The sequence below is a fragment of the Crocodylus siamensis genome, chromosome 13 (assembly GCF_052110815.1).
Source record: "Crocodylus siamensis isolate JL-2025a chromosome 13, ASM5211081v1, whole genome shotgun sequence".
NCBI classification, from domain to species: domain Eukaryota; kingdom Metazoa; phylum Chordata; order Crocodylia; family Crocodylidae; genus Crocodylus; species Crocodylus siamensis.
Genome location: NC_143407.1, coordinates 22,206,251 through 22,225,236, shown reverse-complemented (window position 1 = coordinate 22,225,236; position 18,986 = coordinate 22,206,251). Strand labels below are relative to the sequence as shown.

The following is an 18,986-nucleotide window of genomic DNA, read 5'->3' as shown; positions in this document are numbered from 1 at the left end:
AAAAATATCATCCCTGGATGTTTAGGAGTTACCATAGACTAGTGGTTAGAAATGTTTAACATTCAAAGATGAAGATGTGACAGAATTTTGGCTACATATTTCACTAGTGTTTTGGCTACATACTTCACTGCTACTTGTTTTAACAGATATTTCCTATATAAAGAAAAAATGTTCCTGTCCTAATACCTTTCAATGCTAGCAGGGTGTTTTTACTATAAATGTGTCGACTGCTTACCATGGGTTTAGAATTTCAAGTGTGGTTTTAATGAAGATGAAACGTTTACATGCAATAATATTGTTTAAAGGAAACGATAGAAAATGTTCTCTGGGTTAATTGTCTTTAAATTCTGTTGTAATATATATATGAGACCCTATAAACCTGCCCTGCTGTGATCCGGTTTTTGAACGGTTACTTTAGGGTCACTGAAATCACGGCATAATTGCAAACTTACTTTATGATGTTATCTCCTAATCTGCAATTTAAAAAAAATATTTTTTTCCAGCCTGCAATAAGAGCATGCATTACATGTATTCTTTTTTCCAGGGAGTGTTTGTTGTTCCATTCATTCTGTATACTGAGAGGAACTCTGAAGGGCCAGGACTAAAAATGTAACATAGTACTGGCCCATATTGTTTAGCAATATCTGATAGGATGGTATGATGTGGGTATTAACCAGTTTTTTCCCTTGCGTCAAGCTGTTTGAGAGATTCATCGTATTGGTTTATAGCACAACCTCACTGGCAGTGTGTGTTACGTAGAGAAAGTAACGAGGTCCAAAATGAAAAACTTGTTCATTCTTTGTCTTTGCCATTTCTAGTTTTGTGTACATTGAGTGTTTCAGGAGAGGGTCATTCTTTAAAATGCACTGATCATTTTGTTAATATTTAACTTTCATTCTTTTGCAGCTGCATTTTGTTACACCTGTGACAGTTTGCTCCGTCTGATGTAAAAATGAGTTTTAAATAGACTGTTTTCTGCTGTTTAGTAACTGATCGTGTTGTCGATTCCAGTGAGGATAATCTGGTTGTCTTGTGTAATGTGACTTGTCATCTTAATGTTGATACGGAAATGCCTGTGCTTTAACAGTTATCTCGCTTGGTTTATTAATTTTCTGTGTATATTTGGAACCTTTGTGTTCTTTCAGGTGCAACAGGATATTATTGACACCAATATATTGAAAGCGTATGTGTAATTTTGCAAGGGAGGTATACTGTCTTTATAAACAAACAGCAAATACATCTAAACTTATACTAAGGAGTTGAGATTTTATTTTACATTGTGGCAGAGAAGCATTTGCCCACTGCACGAACAGATTAGGCTCTTAGGTGCAAGTCCTATGAAACCTTTTCGGTAAATGAAGAAATTTAGGAGCAAGTCACAAAGAACTGAGTTAGTTACAAGGACCCTATTTGATAGCCTGCACCTCAGATCTGAGTTTGAAGTAGTATGGGAAGGGCTAAGACACTATTTCCTAGAGAAGAGATGTATACTTTTAATAGCCCTGAGCCATTAAATCACATTTCTAATCACATATCAAGAAACTGGCTGTATTAGAGACCATAAATTAGCTTTTTTTTTCTTGCTTTTTTTTTTTTGATTGAGCGTGCAATTTAGTCAGGATAAAGCTTTCTTTCTGTTAGCTTACGTAAATATGATCTTATGTGCTGATTTCTGTCAACTGGGCAGATACTGCCAAATAAGCTTACATCATTCTGTCCAAGTCACTATTCATGATTCTCTTCTGTATTATCCCTCCATTTCCTCTCTGCCCTCCATTTTTATTTTTACAAGTGGCTGTGTACCCTCCAAAATGCACATTCTTCCAGCATGGTAAGAGCTAAAAGAGTAACCATAATGTCAGATTCCATACTGGACAAGTCGAGCAGAAGATGTCTTTTTTAAAATTTTCATGCAAACATAATAGGAGCTTTTTTTCTTTCAAATGCCGCAGTACAGCCTCAGGTTTCAGAAGAGCAATAACAGGAATCTCGTCTTTATTGTATTGTACCTTTCTGAACAGGTATTGGGGTGCAAATGCTTTTCAGGCAAAAAGAAATTGCAGCCAGAAGCTCTTGTGTTTTGTTGCCTTTGGACATGGACCTAACAACTGTCTCAAATCTGGCCTTTCAGATCCCAGGGCTACAGGATTTGGAAATATATGGCCCATTCTCACCTTGTAATGTTTTAGCAACACAGTTGTGTTTGTAAGAATGCCAGCCATTTCATCTTAAAGTAGTCAGGGACTTCTCTTTTCAGATCTAAACTGTTAAGAAAATTCAACCTGTCCTGAGTTTTTCTGGGCTAAACCAAGAAATAACGGCAATAATTTTTACCTCCTGGGTTGCTTCATTTACCCAAATAGCATCCGTTTTTAAGCACATTAGACAGAAGAGCCAGAAGTCAATGCTTTTAAGATCTGAGATGTTTTTTCTTGTTGCAAAAGTAGGTCAGCAGAATTTACACAATACACAGTCTTGCCAGCCTACCGCTGTTACCATTGTCTGGCTCTAGTCTTACATGTATTCACAGTTATTTTTCTGGATTCCATAAGCAAAAAACAAGGTGTCTGACAAGCTCAGTAGGAATTGCCAAAGTTACTTGCTGATAAATAGAACTTCGTTTCCCCGCCGGGGTGCACCTGTCCACTGTAGCAAGGCCCAGATCCCTTTGGAAAGCTTCCTGCTGCGTGCTATTTGGAGCGGTCAGTGCAGCTCTCTGTGCTGCAGAGGAGGTGGATGTGCCCAAGCATTTCAAGCCACTTTTAAAGAATGCACCACCCATTTCTAATTCTCAGCTTACTGCCGACCCCTCCTTTGTAAAATGCCTTAAGGAGATGGTCTAATCAAGGAACGAATTTATGCCAGATACAGAAGCAATAAACGGGCGTGAATTGCAACTTGTGTGTAAAGCACTATGCCAGCATGACTTTCAGCCCAGCCCTGTTGCCTTCTAGGCAGCTCTACTATAGGTGGGTCTCTGAAATGAGAGATTTCAAAAAAAGAGCTTGGATGTGTGAGGTGGCAGCAAATGTTGGGGGGGGATCTGTAAACAACCGACAATTCCTCTAAGACCTCATTAGTAGGTACAGTGACTCAGGACAACCGTTCCAGGAAGTCAAACAAGCTCATCTTGGAAGGATTTGGCACATTTAAGGGTTAATCTTGATGATGTTTCTACCATAATGTCTTCCAGGATAGGAGATATAGGCTGTGGGTAAGAATCTAGGCCATCCCCTTAGGAATACCTTTTACATTTTGGTTGTAGCCATGTTGGTCTAAGGTCGTAGGCAGGCAAGGTTCTTTGGGTAGATGTGATATCTTTTATTAGAGCAACTGAGTAGTTGAAACAAAGGTCTTTGCAAGCTTTCGGGCACAAGTACCCTTCTTCAAGCATAGGAAGACTGAATAAGTCAGAGTCCCTATGCCTCAAGAAGGGTACTCGTGCCCAAAAGCTTGCAAAGACCTTTGTTCCAACTACTCAGTTGCTCTAATAAAAGATATCACATCTACCCAAAGAACCTTTTACCTACAGATTAATTTAAACCTCAGTGAGGCAACTATTAATGATGCTTTGTTAGGCTGAAAGACTGATTTCACTGGTGCTGATTCAGTGTCTAGAAAAGAAAGTAAAACTATCCACACTCCTGTGTCTTTGCTGCTGCAGTGCAGAGCCAAGTCAGTTGACCCCAAAGGGGGAATGAAGGGTAAAGTCAAATGAATGGCTCCTATACAGAAAGGCAAGAGTGGAGGCTATGGAAAGGTCTGTAACAACATACAAAGTGCTGAACATGGGACTGAAGAGGGTGTACGCTCTGACATATATGGAAGTGCATGCAGGTCCTTTGTTGAGGGCCTCACACTGCTTTCCTGTTGGAAGCCTCCTGACCCGAATCTTTGCTTTGAAATCCTTGGCTCTTTGCATCTTAGACTAGGTGTCTGCTGAGATGAGTGTCTGCTGAGCTGAACTGAGATGGGAGAAGAATGGATTGTCTGCACCTTGTATCCTTTCCCATACAAAGTGTGGGAAACCAAGCAGCCTTGCTAATGAGGAGCATGGCTTCCTCACAACAGAGATACAGAATTGTATTTCAGCTAAGTGACTCTAGATGTCCAGTGCTATACCCATTACCTCCAGGCCTCTTAAAAGAGGAGCAGAGCTCCAGGGAAAGAAGTCTCTTGCTTTCCTTTTCTCAGTTACTCTGTGCTAAAAAATAACTTTTAATGCTCCTTTCAGACTGCTTCAGTGTACCTTAGTACCATGTGGGCAGTGGAGAGCCTAGTGCTCTTGCAGCAAGAATTGTAGCAAGGACTCCTAATCCTTGCAGACATGATCAGTGAAGTTTGGGCAGATGGAAAATCTGAGCAGGTGCCCTTCACCTAAGCTTCCCAGAGCATTGTGCATGGAGTTATGACAGCTATACTTTGCCTCCACCAATAGCATAATATTTAAACAGGATTGTCCTTCCAGAATCTGCTGTCCCATTAGGAAATTAAAGTTTTTGCTTTACAAGCGTAGTTCTTGAACCAACTGCTCCAAATGACCTTGGAATTTACTGCCTTTGACTTCCAGTGGGTCACAGGCCCTGTGCTCCAGTTTCTAACCTTTTATACTCTGAGCATCACCAGTTAATCTCTATAACAGCATTTGTTCAGTCAGTCGAGTAATTTTAAAACCCAAAGATACTCGTGTTTCAATGCACGTCTGTCTTTCTGTCCGTCTGTTTCTAAGAGAATAAACGAGAGGGGGTTTTTTTCCAAAGAAAGGCTCTTCTGCCTTCCCAGACCACTTCTGTTTTGTTATCTACACTCAAGATGTTCTCAACAATCAGAAATCAAGCTTTCACTTCATGGAATAAAATGATTTCTTCTCATTTATGTCTGGTCTCATACCTTCCAACTAAGTTGTTTATGTCTCATTTTTCTCCATCTGTGAAAACAGATGTTATACATTTTGGATGATTTGCCAAGAGAATCCAATCACTAGGGTTCTTTCATGACTCAAAGCTCTTACCACTCTTACAAATTGTCACACACATGCCCCTGATGTGTGTACATCTGCTGGATTCATAACTGCTGTAGTTAAAGGATCATCCCAGGCTCTGGGACAAGATTTTTTTCCCTTGATATTCAGGAGAATTTTAACCTCCTGTTTGAGGAAGGGAAGCCCTGTTCTATCCTAAAGCTGATGATGTGATCGCAGACAGGAGTGGGACAAATATACACTACAAAATGCTACCAGATTTTGCAAAACAGTCCAGATTTCACTGGCGACATTTTTGCCCCATCTCTCTCCTCACAGTTTGGGAAACAATGCCATCAGCCCAAATGCTTTCCAGTTGAGGTGGCAAAAGAATTTCGGAAGCACAGACTGGCAGGAGTTTTCATATGAGATTTGAGATTTTGAATAACGCCCTAAAGGTATTCAGTACTATTGTTCTCCTCCTCGGCAGTCTTTGCTCGGGGAATGTCTATATTCATTCCTGCCAGCCAGTTGTTAAGTGATCCTCTTCGGTAATCCTTCTCAGAAAAGTTCTTCCTAAATGACCAGTCCTTACAAAGGGCTTGATCCAACTCCATTGTTGTCAGTAAGAGTTTGAACAGGCCAAAAGTTCAGCAACTCAGAGGTCCTTCTAAGCTCTCCTACCAAAGGAATTAAATAACGGGTGCGTTCACTTGTTATGATGTGACGTGTTTCCTTTCTTAAATCAAGGAGGTTGTATTTGTCACTTCTGTTTCCAGGGAGACTATTTCCAGGTGGTCTTTTTAGATATTTTCTTCTTTGGATAAATGGGTTCCAGTTTTCCTCCTAAATGTCCATTATTCCTCACCCCCTCCTAATTAGACTAAGGGCTGCATCACAAAAAGGCTTGGGTGTTATGATGCTCAGCATTGCCATGCCTTTTAGGCTTTGGGTACCCAGCCCAGCATTTGGTGCTTAAGCTCTCTGTACAGTGCTTGTGGAGTGCTGGGCACCTTAAATCCAAAAATGGCTAGTCCTCTGGGAGATGCTAAAAATCCCACACATCCCAGAGCTTGTTCACCTGACTCCAAGGTGCAGGGAGGTGTTTGCTGCAACTCTCTCCTTGGGTGTAGATGTCCAAGTCATCTGTTTAAAAATAGGGTGAGGTCATTCATTTTATTTTAAAACAGGAGGTCCAAGGTCAGTGACTTGCCCAGGAAGCTGGAGACCCAGAAGGTTTGATTCTTTCCTCAGCATGTGGCAGCCCAACCCTCCTCCAGGGAAGTTCTTCAGCCACCTGGCTAAAGTCCAAACTGGGGACTCTAGCTCACCAGCTCCTCTAGTAAAAGTTGTGCAATTGCCTTTAACTTAATTAATTTTAAGACTAGGCTTGAATATTAACATGAGAGATGGCACCACAGCAAAATTTCATTTGGGATTTCGGACACCCCAGAGCTCAGGTTTCTTTGGAAGCGTAGATTTGGTTTGTGTCGGTCTTGCATTACGTGCTCTGCAGAGGCATGGTGAAGTTGAGTTGTTTCCCTTTGAAGAGTCTGTATAGTACAGTCAATGGAACAAAGGAAATGTTAATGTTTGGGGCAGATTCCTATGATATGTCCCCTTTAAGCTGCTGTAATAATGGAGAAGGAACGCGAGCACAACAGACACCAAACACAAAGGCCCAGATTCTCCATCTTGCACAAGCGAAGATTTAATTCTGTGCCTTCTTGTCACACGAACCTCATACAAAAACCAGGAACTGAGCTCCCTTTTGCTCTGTCTGTTGCCTCGTTAAGTACTTTTCTGAAAGCATAGGATTCCTCGGTAATCTTTCATTCCCAGCTGCTTAGTGTTTCATCTGTGAGTAAGCAGGTAAAAATCACCAATGCCAGACAGCACCAACAGGCAGAAGGACAGGTTTCAGGGGGTCTTGTTATTTTGCGGATGCTGATGATTGAGTGCGTTAGATTGCCCAATTGTTTTAGTTCGTCACCACCCTTAACAGAGTCATGAAAGGGTTGAGAGGCCTAGTGACTGGACGCTGCTTTGGGACCCTCACGCAGGCGCTCGGCCACCCAGTTTGAGAATGAGCTGCACAGCTTAAAACTGTTTTTCCTTGATTTCAGCTGCTTGGTCCAGTGATTCACTGGAGTATGATCAACTGAACAGGCAGTGAAAATTCACTTATCTTAAACTAGCTTCATCTGTTTGTGAGTCTGAAGAGTTATGCAGCAATGTACAGAGGAAAATTGCTGATTTTTTTTTTTCTAACTGAAGGCTTAAGACTTAATAATGGGGGTCTCAGGCTAGAGTGCCCGTGAGTCCAAAGCTGATCCTCAGGGAAACAAAAAAAATGTGTTTTGCTTGTTCTTGAGAACATAAAGAGCTTGGAGAGTGAGAAGAAAGGGCAGAGAGGCTCTGCTTGGGTTGTTCTTCAGAAGCTCGGTTCTTGCCGATCTTGTTTTCCTGGAAGACCTGTGGATAATTTGTGAATTAGTAAGACTGTGGACATGAGTAATACTGGGGAAGTGAAACCTGAGCAAATGAGGAAGAGTTTTTAATCCATTTAAAACTCAGCAGATTGGAGAAGGAGGCAGATTCTTTTCTGATTTTTCTTTTCTTTTTTAAAAAGAAAAAAAAAACCAGGCAACCTGTCCAACCTCGAGTCACTGAGAATCGCTTGAGGAAAAAGCTAAGGGGAGAGGAGGGGGAGAGGGAAGTCTTATGCCAGCTTTCTGGTCTGCCTACAAACAGGAAGTCAGAGCTTGTTCTTGTGACTACTACAGCTTAAAACAAACAAATACAGAAAACGAAGCAAAGGGAGAAATCTGTTTTCTTTTACATGTGACCTCATAAGGAAGGGTGCATTTGTAAATACAGACTGAGTCCTTAGAGCCAGAGAAATTGATTACAATGATTTTTTCCTACATTGGTCAGCAGCATTGCCCACTAGCTTGAGCTGGAAACTAGCAGTTGTGCTGTGAGACTGAGTCAGTCCCCTGGCTTTTTCTGCCTCAGCCTTCACAACTGCAAAATGGGGCTAGTGTTACTGAGGGATCTCTGTAAAGAACTTGGAGATGCTCAAATAGATAATGCTGTGTCAGTGCCAAGTAATATAACGGAGTCATTTCTCATTCTGCTCTTACCCTGACACAATATCCGGCTGCTAAAATGCAGCCAAGAAAAGGTTCTGCAACAGCATCAAACTAATTTGATCCCTAAGTGCAAAATGATAATTGGTAAATTTAAAGTTCAGACTGACGAAATGATGGACTGGTTATTAGGGGTGTGCAAAACAGGCCCTACTTGATTCGGATTCAGATTTAGCCCAAATCAGGGACAGTGAGTCAATTAATTGATTCGGATCACTGTCCCTGATCCAATCTGGCCAAATCCGAATCTGAAGATTCAATGCTGATTCAGAGAATTGGCGATTCAGACATAGACACAGCTTTAATGTTTTTTCTACATGCCCCAAGGTAGCAGCGTGGCTCATGAACGCTGCAATGCTGGGGCAGATGGAGTGTCCCACGTGCTTGGTGGCGAACCTGGAAGTACTTCTGGTCCACTTCCAAGTCCGCTGCCAAGCGCACGGGGGCATCTCTCCCCCCGACTCGGCAATCCGCTGTGGGAGGATCCAGGGTGTCCCCCCAGGCCCAAGAGGCACCAGTCACTGAGCCAAAGGGGAGTGGGGGGTTCCTGGAAGTGGACCAGTGCTTCTGGTCCACTTCCAGGTCTGCTGCCAAGTGCGCTGGGGAGCCCCACGTGCTTCTGTGGGGCACTCCATGCGCCCCAGCACCACTGCATTCGTGAGCCCCTGCTACCTAGAGGTATGTAGAAAAAACACTTAAAGCTGTGTCTGTCTCTGAATTGTTAAATCTTTCCGAATCTCTCCAAATCGATTTGGAGGATTCCCATGCAATTCAAAGAGAATAAAGGGTCTTCTGATTCGATTTGGATTCTGAGATTCAGCCCCCAAATTGGGCTGTGTCTCTGCCAGGTTGAAGCTTTGCACAGGCCTAGTGGTTATGTGACCCACATTCATTGGAGGACCCCTACCTCCAAGTCCTCTGTGACCATCTCTCTTCTGTGACAAGCTCAGCAGATTGCCTGGGTCTTTTGACACACTCCCTAAGAGAGCACCAAAAGCACAGCACCCAGGAAGGCTGGCGGTGTTTCTCTTCCCTTCGCCACCCTCCCTACACAAAAAGTGAAGGTCTTCTCCTTTCCTGAGTGTACAGTCCTCTGACCATCGTGCATGGGTCCTGGCACTCTCTGCTTCCACCTCTATCAGCTGGGGCAATCCTGCTTTACTGGAGTCGGTGAATTCTTTTCCATCACTGAGCACAGAGCAGAATTGTTCCTGCCTGTTAATGGCAAATTCCCAGTTACACTTTAATGTGATTTAAAAGTCAATTAAATCATTAACTTTAGGGAAGAGGCTTTGTTATTTCTGAATCTTACTGCTGCAAATATTTTGTGTCAGGAAATATTCTATGACTGTAATTAATTAAAGGGTTCTGCGAAGCACAAATGTTTTGCAGAACACAGATGAACAACCCCCCCCTCCCCCCCCATTTCTTAAGTCACAGTGACCTCTAGTGGTACCAGCCTTTTTTTTTGTCTTAGCATTTATGTCTTAGCCCACAAAAGCCCAGAAGCTGTGAAGTGTTGGATAATAGAATTTCAACATAAATGCAGCAAAAAGAAATAATACCACTGCGGTTGCTGTGTGTCACCCATATTTCCCTGCCATCATTCTCCGGCCTGATTTTAAAAAATTGCTGTAGTGGTTGCCTACAAAAAAAAAATAGTGATTTGCACTAAAGCAGCACCTTGTATTAAGGCATCTCTGACTCTCCAGCAAATAATCCTCACAATTCCTCTGAGGCAGGAGCACAGCAAAAACAAAAAATGCCAGTGACCCCTAGAGCAGACTGAGTTGCTGTCAGAACTTGAGCGAGAAACCATTTCTCCTGGTTCTCAGCACTGTGCCCCTTTTGTCTATACCACGAAATAGCCTTCGAGCTGCAGGTAGGATACCCCTATCATGACAAAGGATAAACGATGGCAGGGGAGCAGGATAGCCTGGTCTTTGTGGGTGGCAAAGGGATGTGGGAGGGTGGTACGTCAGTTCTGGCATGTGGGATGCTGATTCTAGCAAGACCAAAATCTCCTGGGAGGGCTGTCACGAACACTGCATTTCACCTAGTCTGTGGGCTGCAGTGTTAGAGTCATAGCCCAACCTTGACTCTATCTAAACATCACATGCTGCAGCTGAGCTTTCCAGGCTTACAGTTGTGTTTGCAGCAAAACTCCAAACCAGGCCAAGTGGTGGGTGGGGTGGGGTGGGGTGGGGCGGGGGATTTTGCTGCCATCACATTATGCTGCTCAAAGTGAGGTTTTATTTGATGATTTCGGGGGGGGGGGGGGGGCGGAGGCCCCAGCGGCACAGGATCTGTTCTGACTTCCCTCCTCTTCCTGTGAACTTCCCTATTGTGGCTCCTTCATGTGGAGCCTGAGCAGCTCTGATTTACCTGATTGTGTTAAATGAGCGTTTTGCCTCCCGGCTCTTTGGAATTCAAGTGAATAATCAGTAGGTGTAGCCTCACCGAGGGAGTCTCACAGCTGTTAGCTGAGCTTTGGCCCACCTGAAGATTCATACCCTGTAGGCCTGAGCCCACAGCCTTTGCTAAGGTCAACAGAAGTTTTGTCTGTGTGAAAACTGCAGGATCTAAATCTATATCGCTAGAATAGTATTTATAATAAGCTGGAGCTGGCATGTCCTAACACCAGTAACAGGTACAAGCACAAATCATGCTAAAAGAGAAATTCATTTGGAAGCTAGCCACTTGGTGTAGAGGGAGGAATATGGTGACAACATTACTAATCAATAGGCGTTTTCATCCCAGGCCCCAGCTTTGGTCTTTAGTGGATTGTGCTATACACCGGAGTAGCTCTGTTGGCTGAGCAGATTTTGGAGAACATCTATTCAGTCCTTTTTGCTGGTAGAGCTTTCGAGAAAATGCTTGCTATGTTTTCAGAGTAAAATCACACCTTAAATGCCACCCGCTGCCTTAAATGCCCCAGGCGGTTCAGATGACTTTAAGGATTAAAATAAGTTTTAACTGCTGATTGTGTCTATAAGCCCTGCAGAGCTCAGAGGGAAAGTTGGATCTGACTCCTTGTGCATCAGCAAAGCATGCTGCCAAATTCTAGTCGGCACCACCTGTACAAAACCACTGTACATAGTGGGGCTTTCTAGGTGGGACACCCAGCCCTAATGTAACCTAAAATGTTTTCCACTGTTGAAAAGCAACAAGGAGGACAAGGCCTAGCTTGATTCTCAGATCAAACCAAAGCTTGAGGAGCTGGGAAGTAGAAAACTCCATTTGTGCTCTATCTGAAGATACCTGTGCTGGATGTAAGGTGATGTCCTCTTCTGATAGTCTCCTAGCATTACTTTTTTAGAACGATGCTCGGGTGATTTTGTTCCTCTTGCTACAGGGTCTCCAAGACTATTTAATCTCAGACTGAGCAACAAGGATTGGTCTGAGCCTGAAGTCCAGGTCCAAAATCTCTCCTGCACAGTGGGGAAGTTCTGATTAGGATTCAGCCCCCTTTCACTTAGTCAAAGCAAACCCCAGTGGCCAACCTGTGCTTCACCAGTCCAGCAAATGAATTGAGCAATGCTGATGGAAATCCACACCCGGGAGCTGAGGTCCACCTGTGTCCAGCACATTGTAGGGTTGTTTTACTGACCACCCACTATGCTGAGATGTAGAATTTGAGAGAAACTCCAGGGCTTTTTCCGTCTTTTAGCAAACTCCAGGACCACACACAGTTCATGTGTCCCCAGTCAATGGTACGGGTACCACCAGTGGTATGCAGACCACCTGTCAGTGGTACGTGTTAACAGATTTATTAAAATTAGTTTACATGACAAAAACTGGCTGGTGGTATTTAAGGTTGGATCATTTTAAATTGGTGGTGCGCCGTTTGAGACCCTCTCGACCAATAGCAAGACTAGCGGGAGAGGAAAAGGGAGTCAGGCTATCACCTTCTTGCTGACGGGCCCATTTCCTGGGCTTTGTTTTGCAGTACGCTGCGCTGAGCTGCAGATCCAGTTCACAGAAGCTGTTTCTACTGTTGCTGGCCAGAAGGAGCTCATCACCAAGCTGGAGCACGACCTCAGCACTATCCAGTCCATGTCTGCAGTGCATCGCCCTGATGCTGAGGTAATTCTGGAGGTCCTGAATTTGCTGATCCGCTGATGTCTAAAGCTCCTTTCCTGTTCAGCAAAGGGCATCTGAAACAAAAACGGCCACTAGGATAAGCAGAGGCTGAGGACCAACATGGTTCCCAAGCAGGACAAGAGGTTGTTTTTGATATCTTGCTACAGCCTGCAAGCAGCTGAAGAAGCAGTCCCTTTATGCTCCTTCACCATCTCTGTTCCCAGACCTCCCACTCTGCTGCCACAGGCACAGTGCTTTGCCATTCCTCTTCTTCCCATCTCATTCCCATGATCACCGAAAACCTCCCTCCACCTCTCCATGGTATTCGAGACAGTGCTTTCAATGAATGCTTTTTATTTCTCTCAAACACTAGTTTCCCTTGGTCTGAGATGCCCCCAAATACATGCAACCCTAGAACGATTTCATTGCACACTTGGGACTCGGGTACTACAGCTGTGGCCACACAAGAGTTTGCCAGATGTGCTGAGGCAATGAGATGGGTTTCAACATAGGTAGGGAAGTCTGCTGGGAAGAGGGATGGCAGAAAGTTGCCACAAATTTACCCTAACATTTCAATAAGACTCGGGTTGAAAGTTCAGCTCAAGGTGCCTTCTTATCATGTGCCCCTGTGTTATCAGAGCTGTCACATTGCAGTCCAGTTTGTTCTGTTTTACTTGTATCTCTTGGAAAGGACTTTACCTCTCACCATTTGCACAATTGAGGTCTGTACCTCCCCATAAACCTGGTAGTTGTTTGCAGCATGAAACCTGTTTTGAGATTATGCTTTCCCATGGAGCGTCTGGTCTGAGTCACTGTAGGGGTCAGGGTGATGCATCTGATGGACAATTGCTCTGCTCAGGCGTGGCATTCCCTGCATTACCATAGGACCTGGCCTACACCTTCCCTGAAAAATCTTTGCTTTTGATTTTTCCATCCAGGGTGCTGCTGTGCACAGTTTAGAGAAGATCCCTGAACCCATCAAGGAAGCTACAGCCCTTTTTTATGGTAAGAGCCTAAAGTGAGTCAGTTATTGCTTTGGGAGCTGTGTAACAATCCAAGGAGTTTAATGCAAGAGCTGGGACTCAACAGAGGGTCACAACTTCTATTGGTTTGTGAGAGTGCATCCCTCAAGATCAGCCCCTGTCAGCTGCTGCTCCTATACTATTGCTTTCATTGCTTTTGCTGGATCAGACTGCTGCAGTGTTTCTAGCAGTTGCTGTCTGTGGGCACTGACTCTCATCCCAAAAGCACACTTGCATGCAGAAGGCAGTTTCCGCCCTGTGTCTAATCTGCTGCAGCGATTTTTGCCTTGCTGGAGAGCAGACATGGACGGTCTTGAGGAACAGGTCAAGAGCACTACCTGTCTCTGCTGCTGCTGTAAGCAAGGGCCTGGGCAACAGAGTACATCAGTGTGGGGCCCCATTCCTTCTTGCTGCAACACTGCTGTCACATTCGTGCACGCACACAATTCAGCTGGAACTAACATACCATGCGCTTTGACTTTTGGTCTTTCCACACTGAATCCCCTCCAGGGCAAGCAAGCTAAATGTTTCCTTTACATTTGCTGTTTGCTTGGAGGTCTGCAGGAAAAAATGAATCAAATAAATAATGATGGTTGGCTCCTCTGGAAAGAACCCGTTTCCTTTCCTTTTTGTTTTGAAAGGTTTTGAAAATGCATGATAAACAATATCATGGCAACAGTTCTACCAAGCAAAACAACCAGCAGCCACCCATCCTGCTGCTATGAATAGCTCCACTGTGCAGACTGATTGAGTCACAGCCTTCTCGGATGTATTTATCATCTGGCGTCCAGGAGAAAAACCCTTGAGACGCTTCATCTTGTTCAATAGGCCATTCTAGGAGTTGGCCATCCAGTTGGGCTACATGCTGGCGTTGCTTATAATCCAGCCACAGCCATGCGCACACAGGGAAATTTCACAGTGCAGTTCCCAACCCTGGGTGCAGTAAATGAGGTGGTGGTTTTAGTCGAGAAAGCAGCCTGTAAGGTTTTAAATGAGGCTGAAAGGGAGATATTTTATCAGGGTACACTGAGAAGTGAACAGCAGCATTTTATCAGCCATGGAAAGGGAGAGAAGGGGCCAAATCAGAGCTGGTTGAGCTGCAGAGGTCCTTTCTATGGCCAACGCTACTGCAAAAGAGACCATGAGAGATTGTCCCCAGTGGGGAGGAGGAATTGCTGCGCTGAGGAGGTGACCAGGGCAGCTGAAGATTGCACTGAATCACCACATCATGAATAGTCTTCACTGGTGATTCTCTCCCAGGAGAAACCTGCATAGAGGTGGGCAGTGTGGCCTGGGGCAAATTCATGAAAGCCCCATACATTCTCTGTCTGGTTGACGCCGAATATCTGCTGAGCCAGAATGGTTTCTCACAATGCGTTCTGCTTCCTAGGCTGTCCTCCATCTCCCAGCTCTGCGTTTCCTGAGGGGCAGATGGATTCCCTGCTGTCCATCATCTCCAGTCAGAGGGAACGCTTCCGGGCCCGGAACCAAGAGCTGGAGGCGGTACGTTGGCGGGTTCCCAAACACCGGACTTGGGAATGCTAGACAGTTTGAGCTTTCCATGTGGCTGTCAGCAAGGTCATGCCCTAGGCCAGGGGTTGTCAGCTGGGGGTACGCGTACCCCCGGGGGCACTTGGGGGAACGCCCTCGGGGGTACACATGGGCAGGCAGGGACAGAGCGCTGCCACCTACCACCCCGCACTGCCACCTCTCAGGAGCAGGGTCGGGGCAGGGTGAGGGCAGTGGTGTCCCTCTGTGGGCCACACAGACACCCCCTGGCCAGTCAGATGCAGGGTGGCAGATGGCCACTGCCGCCATCCGTCACCCTGATCTAACACTTAGAGGGCATGAGTTTCTAAAGGGTTTTAGCCTGGGGCCCTAGGAAGCTAACAGAGATGAACAAAATCACTCAGAAATTACCTGCTTCTTAAGTCAAGGCTACTATCCTATTAACTTAAAGCTCCAACAAAGCAATTGTGCATTTTTGTAATGGTGCTTCCTTAGATACCTAAAATATGAAACTAATGAATCTCATGCTGTCCCTTCAGTATTGTTCCCACTCAGGAGACAATTTTGACTTTCTGTTGCTCTTTTAGTGGTAGTTTATAACTGGCATCCTAGCAAAGATTTCTGGGATGTCTGCATTGAGATGACTGTATAGAGGGTGCCTTGCAAATAGTAAAGTGTTTTAACTGGTAAAATCGCAAGTCTAATTCAACAAGACCCTGGCAGGGTGTCAGAGATATCATACCCAAATATTCTGGCTCTGTCTCACCCTCTATTCACTGCACATTATTATCTGCCTTGACATTTTTTAGAAGTCATTTGCAAGTTTAGATTTTATGGTGTGGAGCCCCCAACTTCCTGTGTAAGATCCTGCATCGAGTGAGACAGGAGCCTGGAGACAGAATCACTTTTCCCCCGTGACTGATTCTACGCTAGGATTCCTCATTAGAAAAGTAGGGCTGGAAGGGACCTCTGAAGGTCATCGAGTCCAGCCCCCTTCATGAGGCAGGATCATCCCTGTCCCAAGTATCCCATACAAATCCTTGTCTACCTATTACTAACACTGTATCTGTCACAGATCACAAGCCTGCCACAAGTAAAGCAGAGGGGCAATGGTGGCCAGTGTCTTGCTCCTGTGAGGGCTGTTAAAATATGCTGGGGAGATCTAAGGAAGAGGGCTGTGCCCTCACTTCAGTGGAAAGCAAAAACCCCATCACTCCACACCAATCTGACCATGGCATAAAATGCCTCCCTGACCCCAAATGTGGTGCTTAATTGGCAAGGAGTGCCTCTCATCTCAGCTGCTCTGTGCACATGTGCTGGATGGAACATCTGGAGCTTGAGGGCACCGGCAGAGCCGCACAGCAGGGATTGCAGAACTTGGCTGAACCACAGGCGGGGAGCAGCTGTCTCATTCCTGTTGTTGCTTATGCTGATTTCTTTGGAGCTATGGGTTATAGGCACACTGACTCTGGAGCAAAGCTCTTGGACATGGACCAATGGCTTGAAGTTGCAGCAAAGTAAGTTATATCAGGAAAAACTTCTTCACTGTTAGAATAGTGAGGCAGTGGAACAGACTGCCTAGGGAAGTTGTGGACTCTCCATCACTGGAGGTGTTCAAGAAGAGGTTGGACAGCCACTGGTTAGGGATCATCTAGGTGTAGCTATGTCTGTGTATTCCTCATACTTATAGGCTTTGCTGATTCCCCAGCTTTTCTTTTTCTTTTTTCTCTTGCCCTTTCCCCTGCATTATGGTGTTGGCAAGGGTGCCTGGCCTTCTTGTGGCGTGTTCAAACCATTGCAGCTTCCTTCATCGCACAACCTCCAACAACAGTTTGTAGGTTCCAATTTCTTGACTGATTTGCTGCTTGACAGACTCATTGGTCTGTTGCTCAATGTATGAGACATGCAGCAGTCTCCTAAAGCAGCAAATTTCAAATGCCACAATTTTGGTGTCTAACTTCTTATTAAACATTCATGCCTCAGAGCCATAAAGCATCGTAGAGATGACCGCAGCAGGCAGCAGATGGGATTTTACCTTTAGTTCAATATTGCTGCTTGTCCAGATTTTCTTTTGCTTGTTAGTTGGCTGGTGGCAATGGCTATTCTGGTCTTGACTTCCTTTTCAGATGTTAAGTCTTCTGTGATAGTGGCTCCCAAATACTTCAAACTTGTTGCTCTTTCTAGTTTTTCATTACCAATCTTCACATCAGCATTGCTATCAGTGATCTTGGAGGTTGTCATTGCTTTGCTTTTCTCAGTGCTTATTTCCATTCTTTGCAGTTTTTTCTAGCATTTCTGTAAGTTCTTGAAGCTCTTCAGATATCCCTGCTATCAGATTGATCTCATCACCAAAGCACAAGTTGTTGATCTTCTGCCCTCCAACTGATACAGTTCCTGTGAAATTCTCTAAGATGTCTGACATGATTTGCTTGAGGAAGAGATTGAAAAGGCATGGTGAGAGCAGGCAATCTTGGTGCACTCGTACTGAAGTAGCAAACCATTCAACAATGTCGGTGTTGATCAGAACTCCACTACTTGCATTGCTGTAAAGCTCTTCTATTAAAGTTATCAGGGATCTGCTGATATTATGCTTCTTCATCATGAACCAGAGTGCTTTGTGCCACACCCTATCAAAAGCTTTCTTGAAGTCTAGGCAGACAAGGTTCTTTAGGTGAATCTGATATCTTTTATTAGACCAGCATAAACAGTTGGAAAAAAAAATTTAAGCAAGCTTTTGGGTTCAAAAACCCTTTGTCAGGCTGAGAAAGTTTCAGCAGTTGGTGTGTGCTCTTCCTGGATGGAATGAAGAGTAAAGAGGCCGGAGGCTGGGCTGGTCTGCATACAAGACAGGCAGTCAGTGAAGATGTAAAATGAGGAGTCAATGGGTAAGAGACAGGCTGGGTGTCGGGGAGAGAAGGGGGATGAAAAGTAGAGAGGTACCTGGAAAGTCAGCTGTCAGGCAGGTTATAATGTGTCATAAATCCAATGTGTATATTCCTGAAGTCTATGAAGTTATGGTGAAGTTCTTTCAGGTGATCACGGTACTTTTCACACAATACTTGGATGCTCAAAATTTGCTCTATGGTACTTCTCCCTGCTCTGAACCCAGCTTGCTCTCCCATCAGCATGGTCTCTACTTGAAGCTTCAGTCTGTTCAGTATTATTCTTAGAAGTACGTTGCTTGGATGGCTCATGATGCGGTAGTTTGTGCATTGGTGGAGACTTCCCTTATTAGGAAGGGGAATGATGACTGACTTTGTCCATTGGGTTGTCCAAGTTTTTTCCTTCCATATCATGTTGCACATTTTGTGAAGCCTGCTTGTTATACTGTCACCTGTCTTCAAGAGTTCTGCGGGTACATTGTCTACACCAGGCGCTTTCTCCTTCTTCAGACTTCTAACAGCTGCTTCTGCTGCTTCTCTTGAGATGTCTAGGTCTTCCTCTTCTTTGGTTCCAGGTCCTCCTTTCTCTAGTTGGTCAAGCACTTAGGGCTCCATTTGGATGTTGTAGTTGTAAAGTTCCTTTGTGTACTCTGCCTATCTCTTGTGTATTGCATTGTTTTCAGTCAGCAGTGTTGCATAGAGTTTAGATTATGGATTGAATAGGATGGTTTGGATAGGGATAATCCTGCCTCATGCAGAGGGTTAGACTAGATGACCTCTGGAGGCACCTTCCAGCCCTACTTCTCCATGATTCTGTGATACTTCCATCTATGCTTTATCTCTGCTGATCCCAACAGCTTACACAGATGGGAGGAAATGGGGGCTCATTTCTGCTGTAGAACAAATTAAATCACCATTTCCTCACCCCACTCCCCTTTCTCCCAATACCCACATAGCTCCAACTGATGCTGCTTTCTCTCTATATACTGCAGGAGAACCGCTTGATGCAGCACACTATGCAGGCCCTCCAAAGTGAGCTGGACAACCTCAGAGCAGACAACATCAAGTTATATGAGAAAATCAAGTTCCTCCAGAGCTACCCAGGCCGGGTAAGTGCAAAAGTTGCCACCCTCTGTCTCTGTCTTTGAAAGACAGCAAGATCCAGTGAACCCATTGGTGATCTGGAAAATGTATGCAGCTGGCCCTATTCATTTGCAAATAAGCATCTGAAACGATGCTGGATTAATATTCATATGTCCTTAATCCACACTTAAAAATATGTTGGGCTAAAGTAATTGCCTCTCCTGCTTTTCCAATTCCCAGACATTGCCTGGATCAAGTGAGTCTCAAAGTTTCTGGGGTCACCAACCCCTTTATT

General features: G+C 44.6%; 1 protein-coding gene across 1 annotated transcript in view; it reads left to right on the top strand.

Moving 5' to 3' along the window:
- The window catches only part of CUX1 (cut like homeobox 1), a 416,613-nt gene that overhangs the window by 372,291 nt on the left and 25,336 nt on the right, over positions 1-18,986 (top strand). The window contains exons 15-18 of the mRNA XM_090026255.1: positions 12,062-12,198; positions 13,134-13,200; positions 14,608-14,720; positions 18,601-18,717. Of these exons, the coding sequence (XP_089882381.1) occupies positions 12,062-12,198; positions 13,134-13,200; positions 14,608-14,720; positions 18,601-18,717 (434 nt within the window). The remainder of the gene's footprint in view (positions 1-12,061; positions 12,199-13,133; positions 13,201-14,607; positions 14,721-18,600; positions 18,718-18,986) is intronic.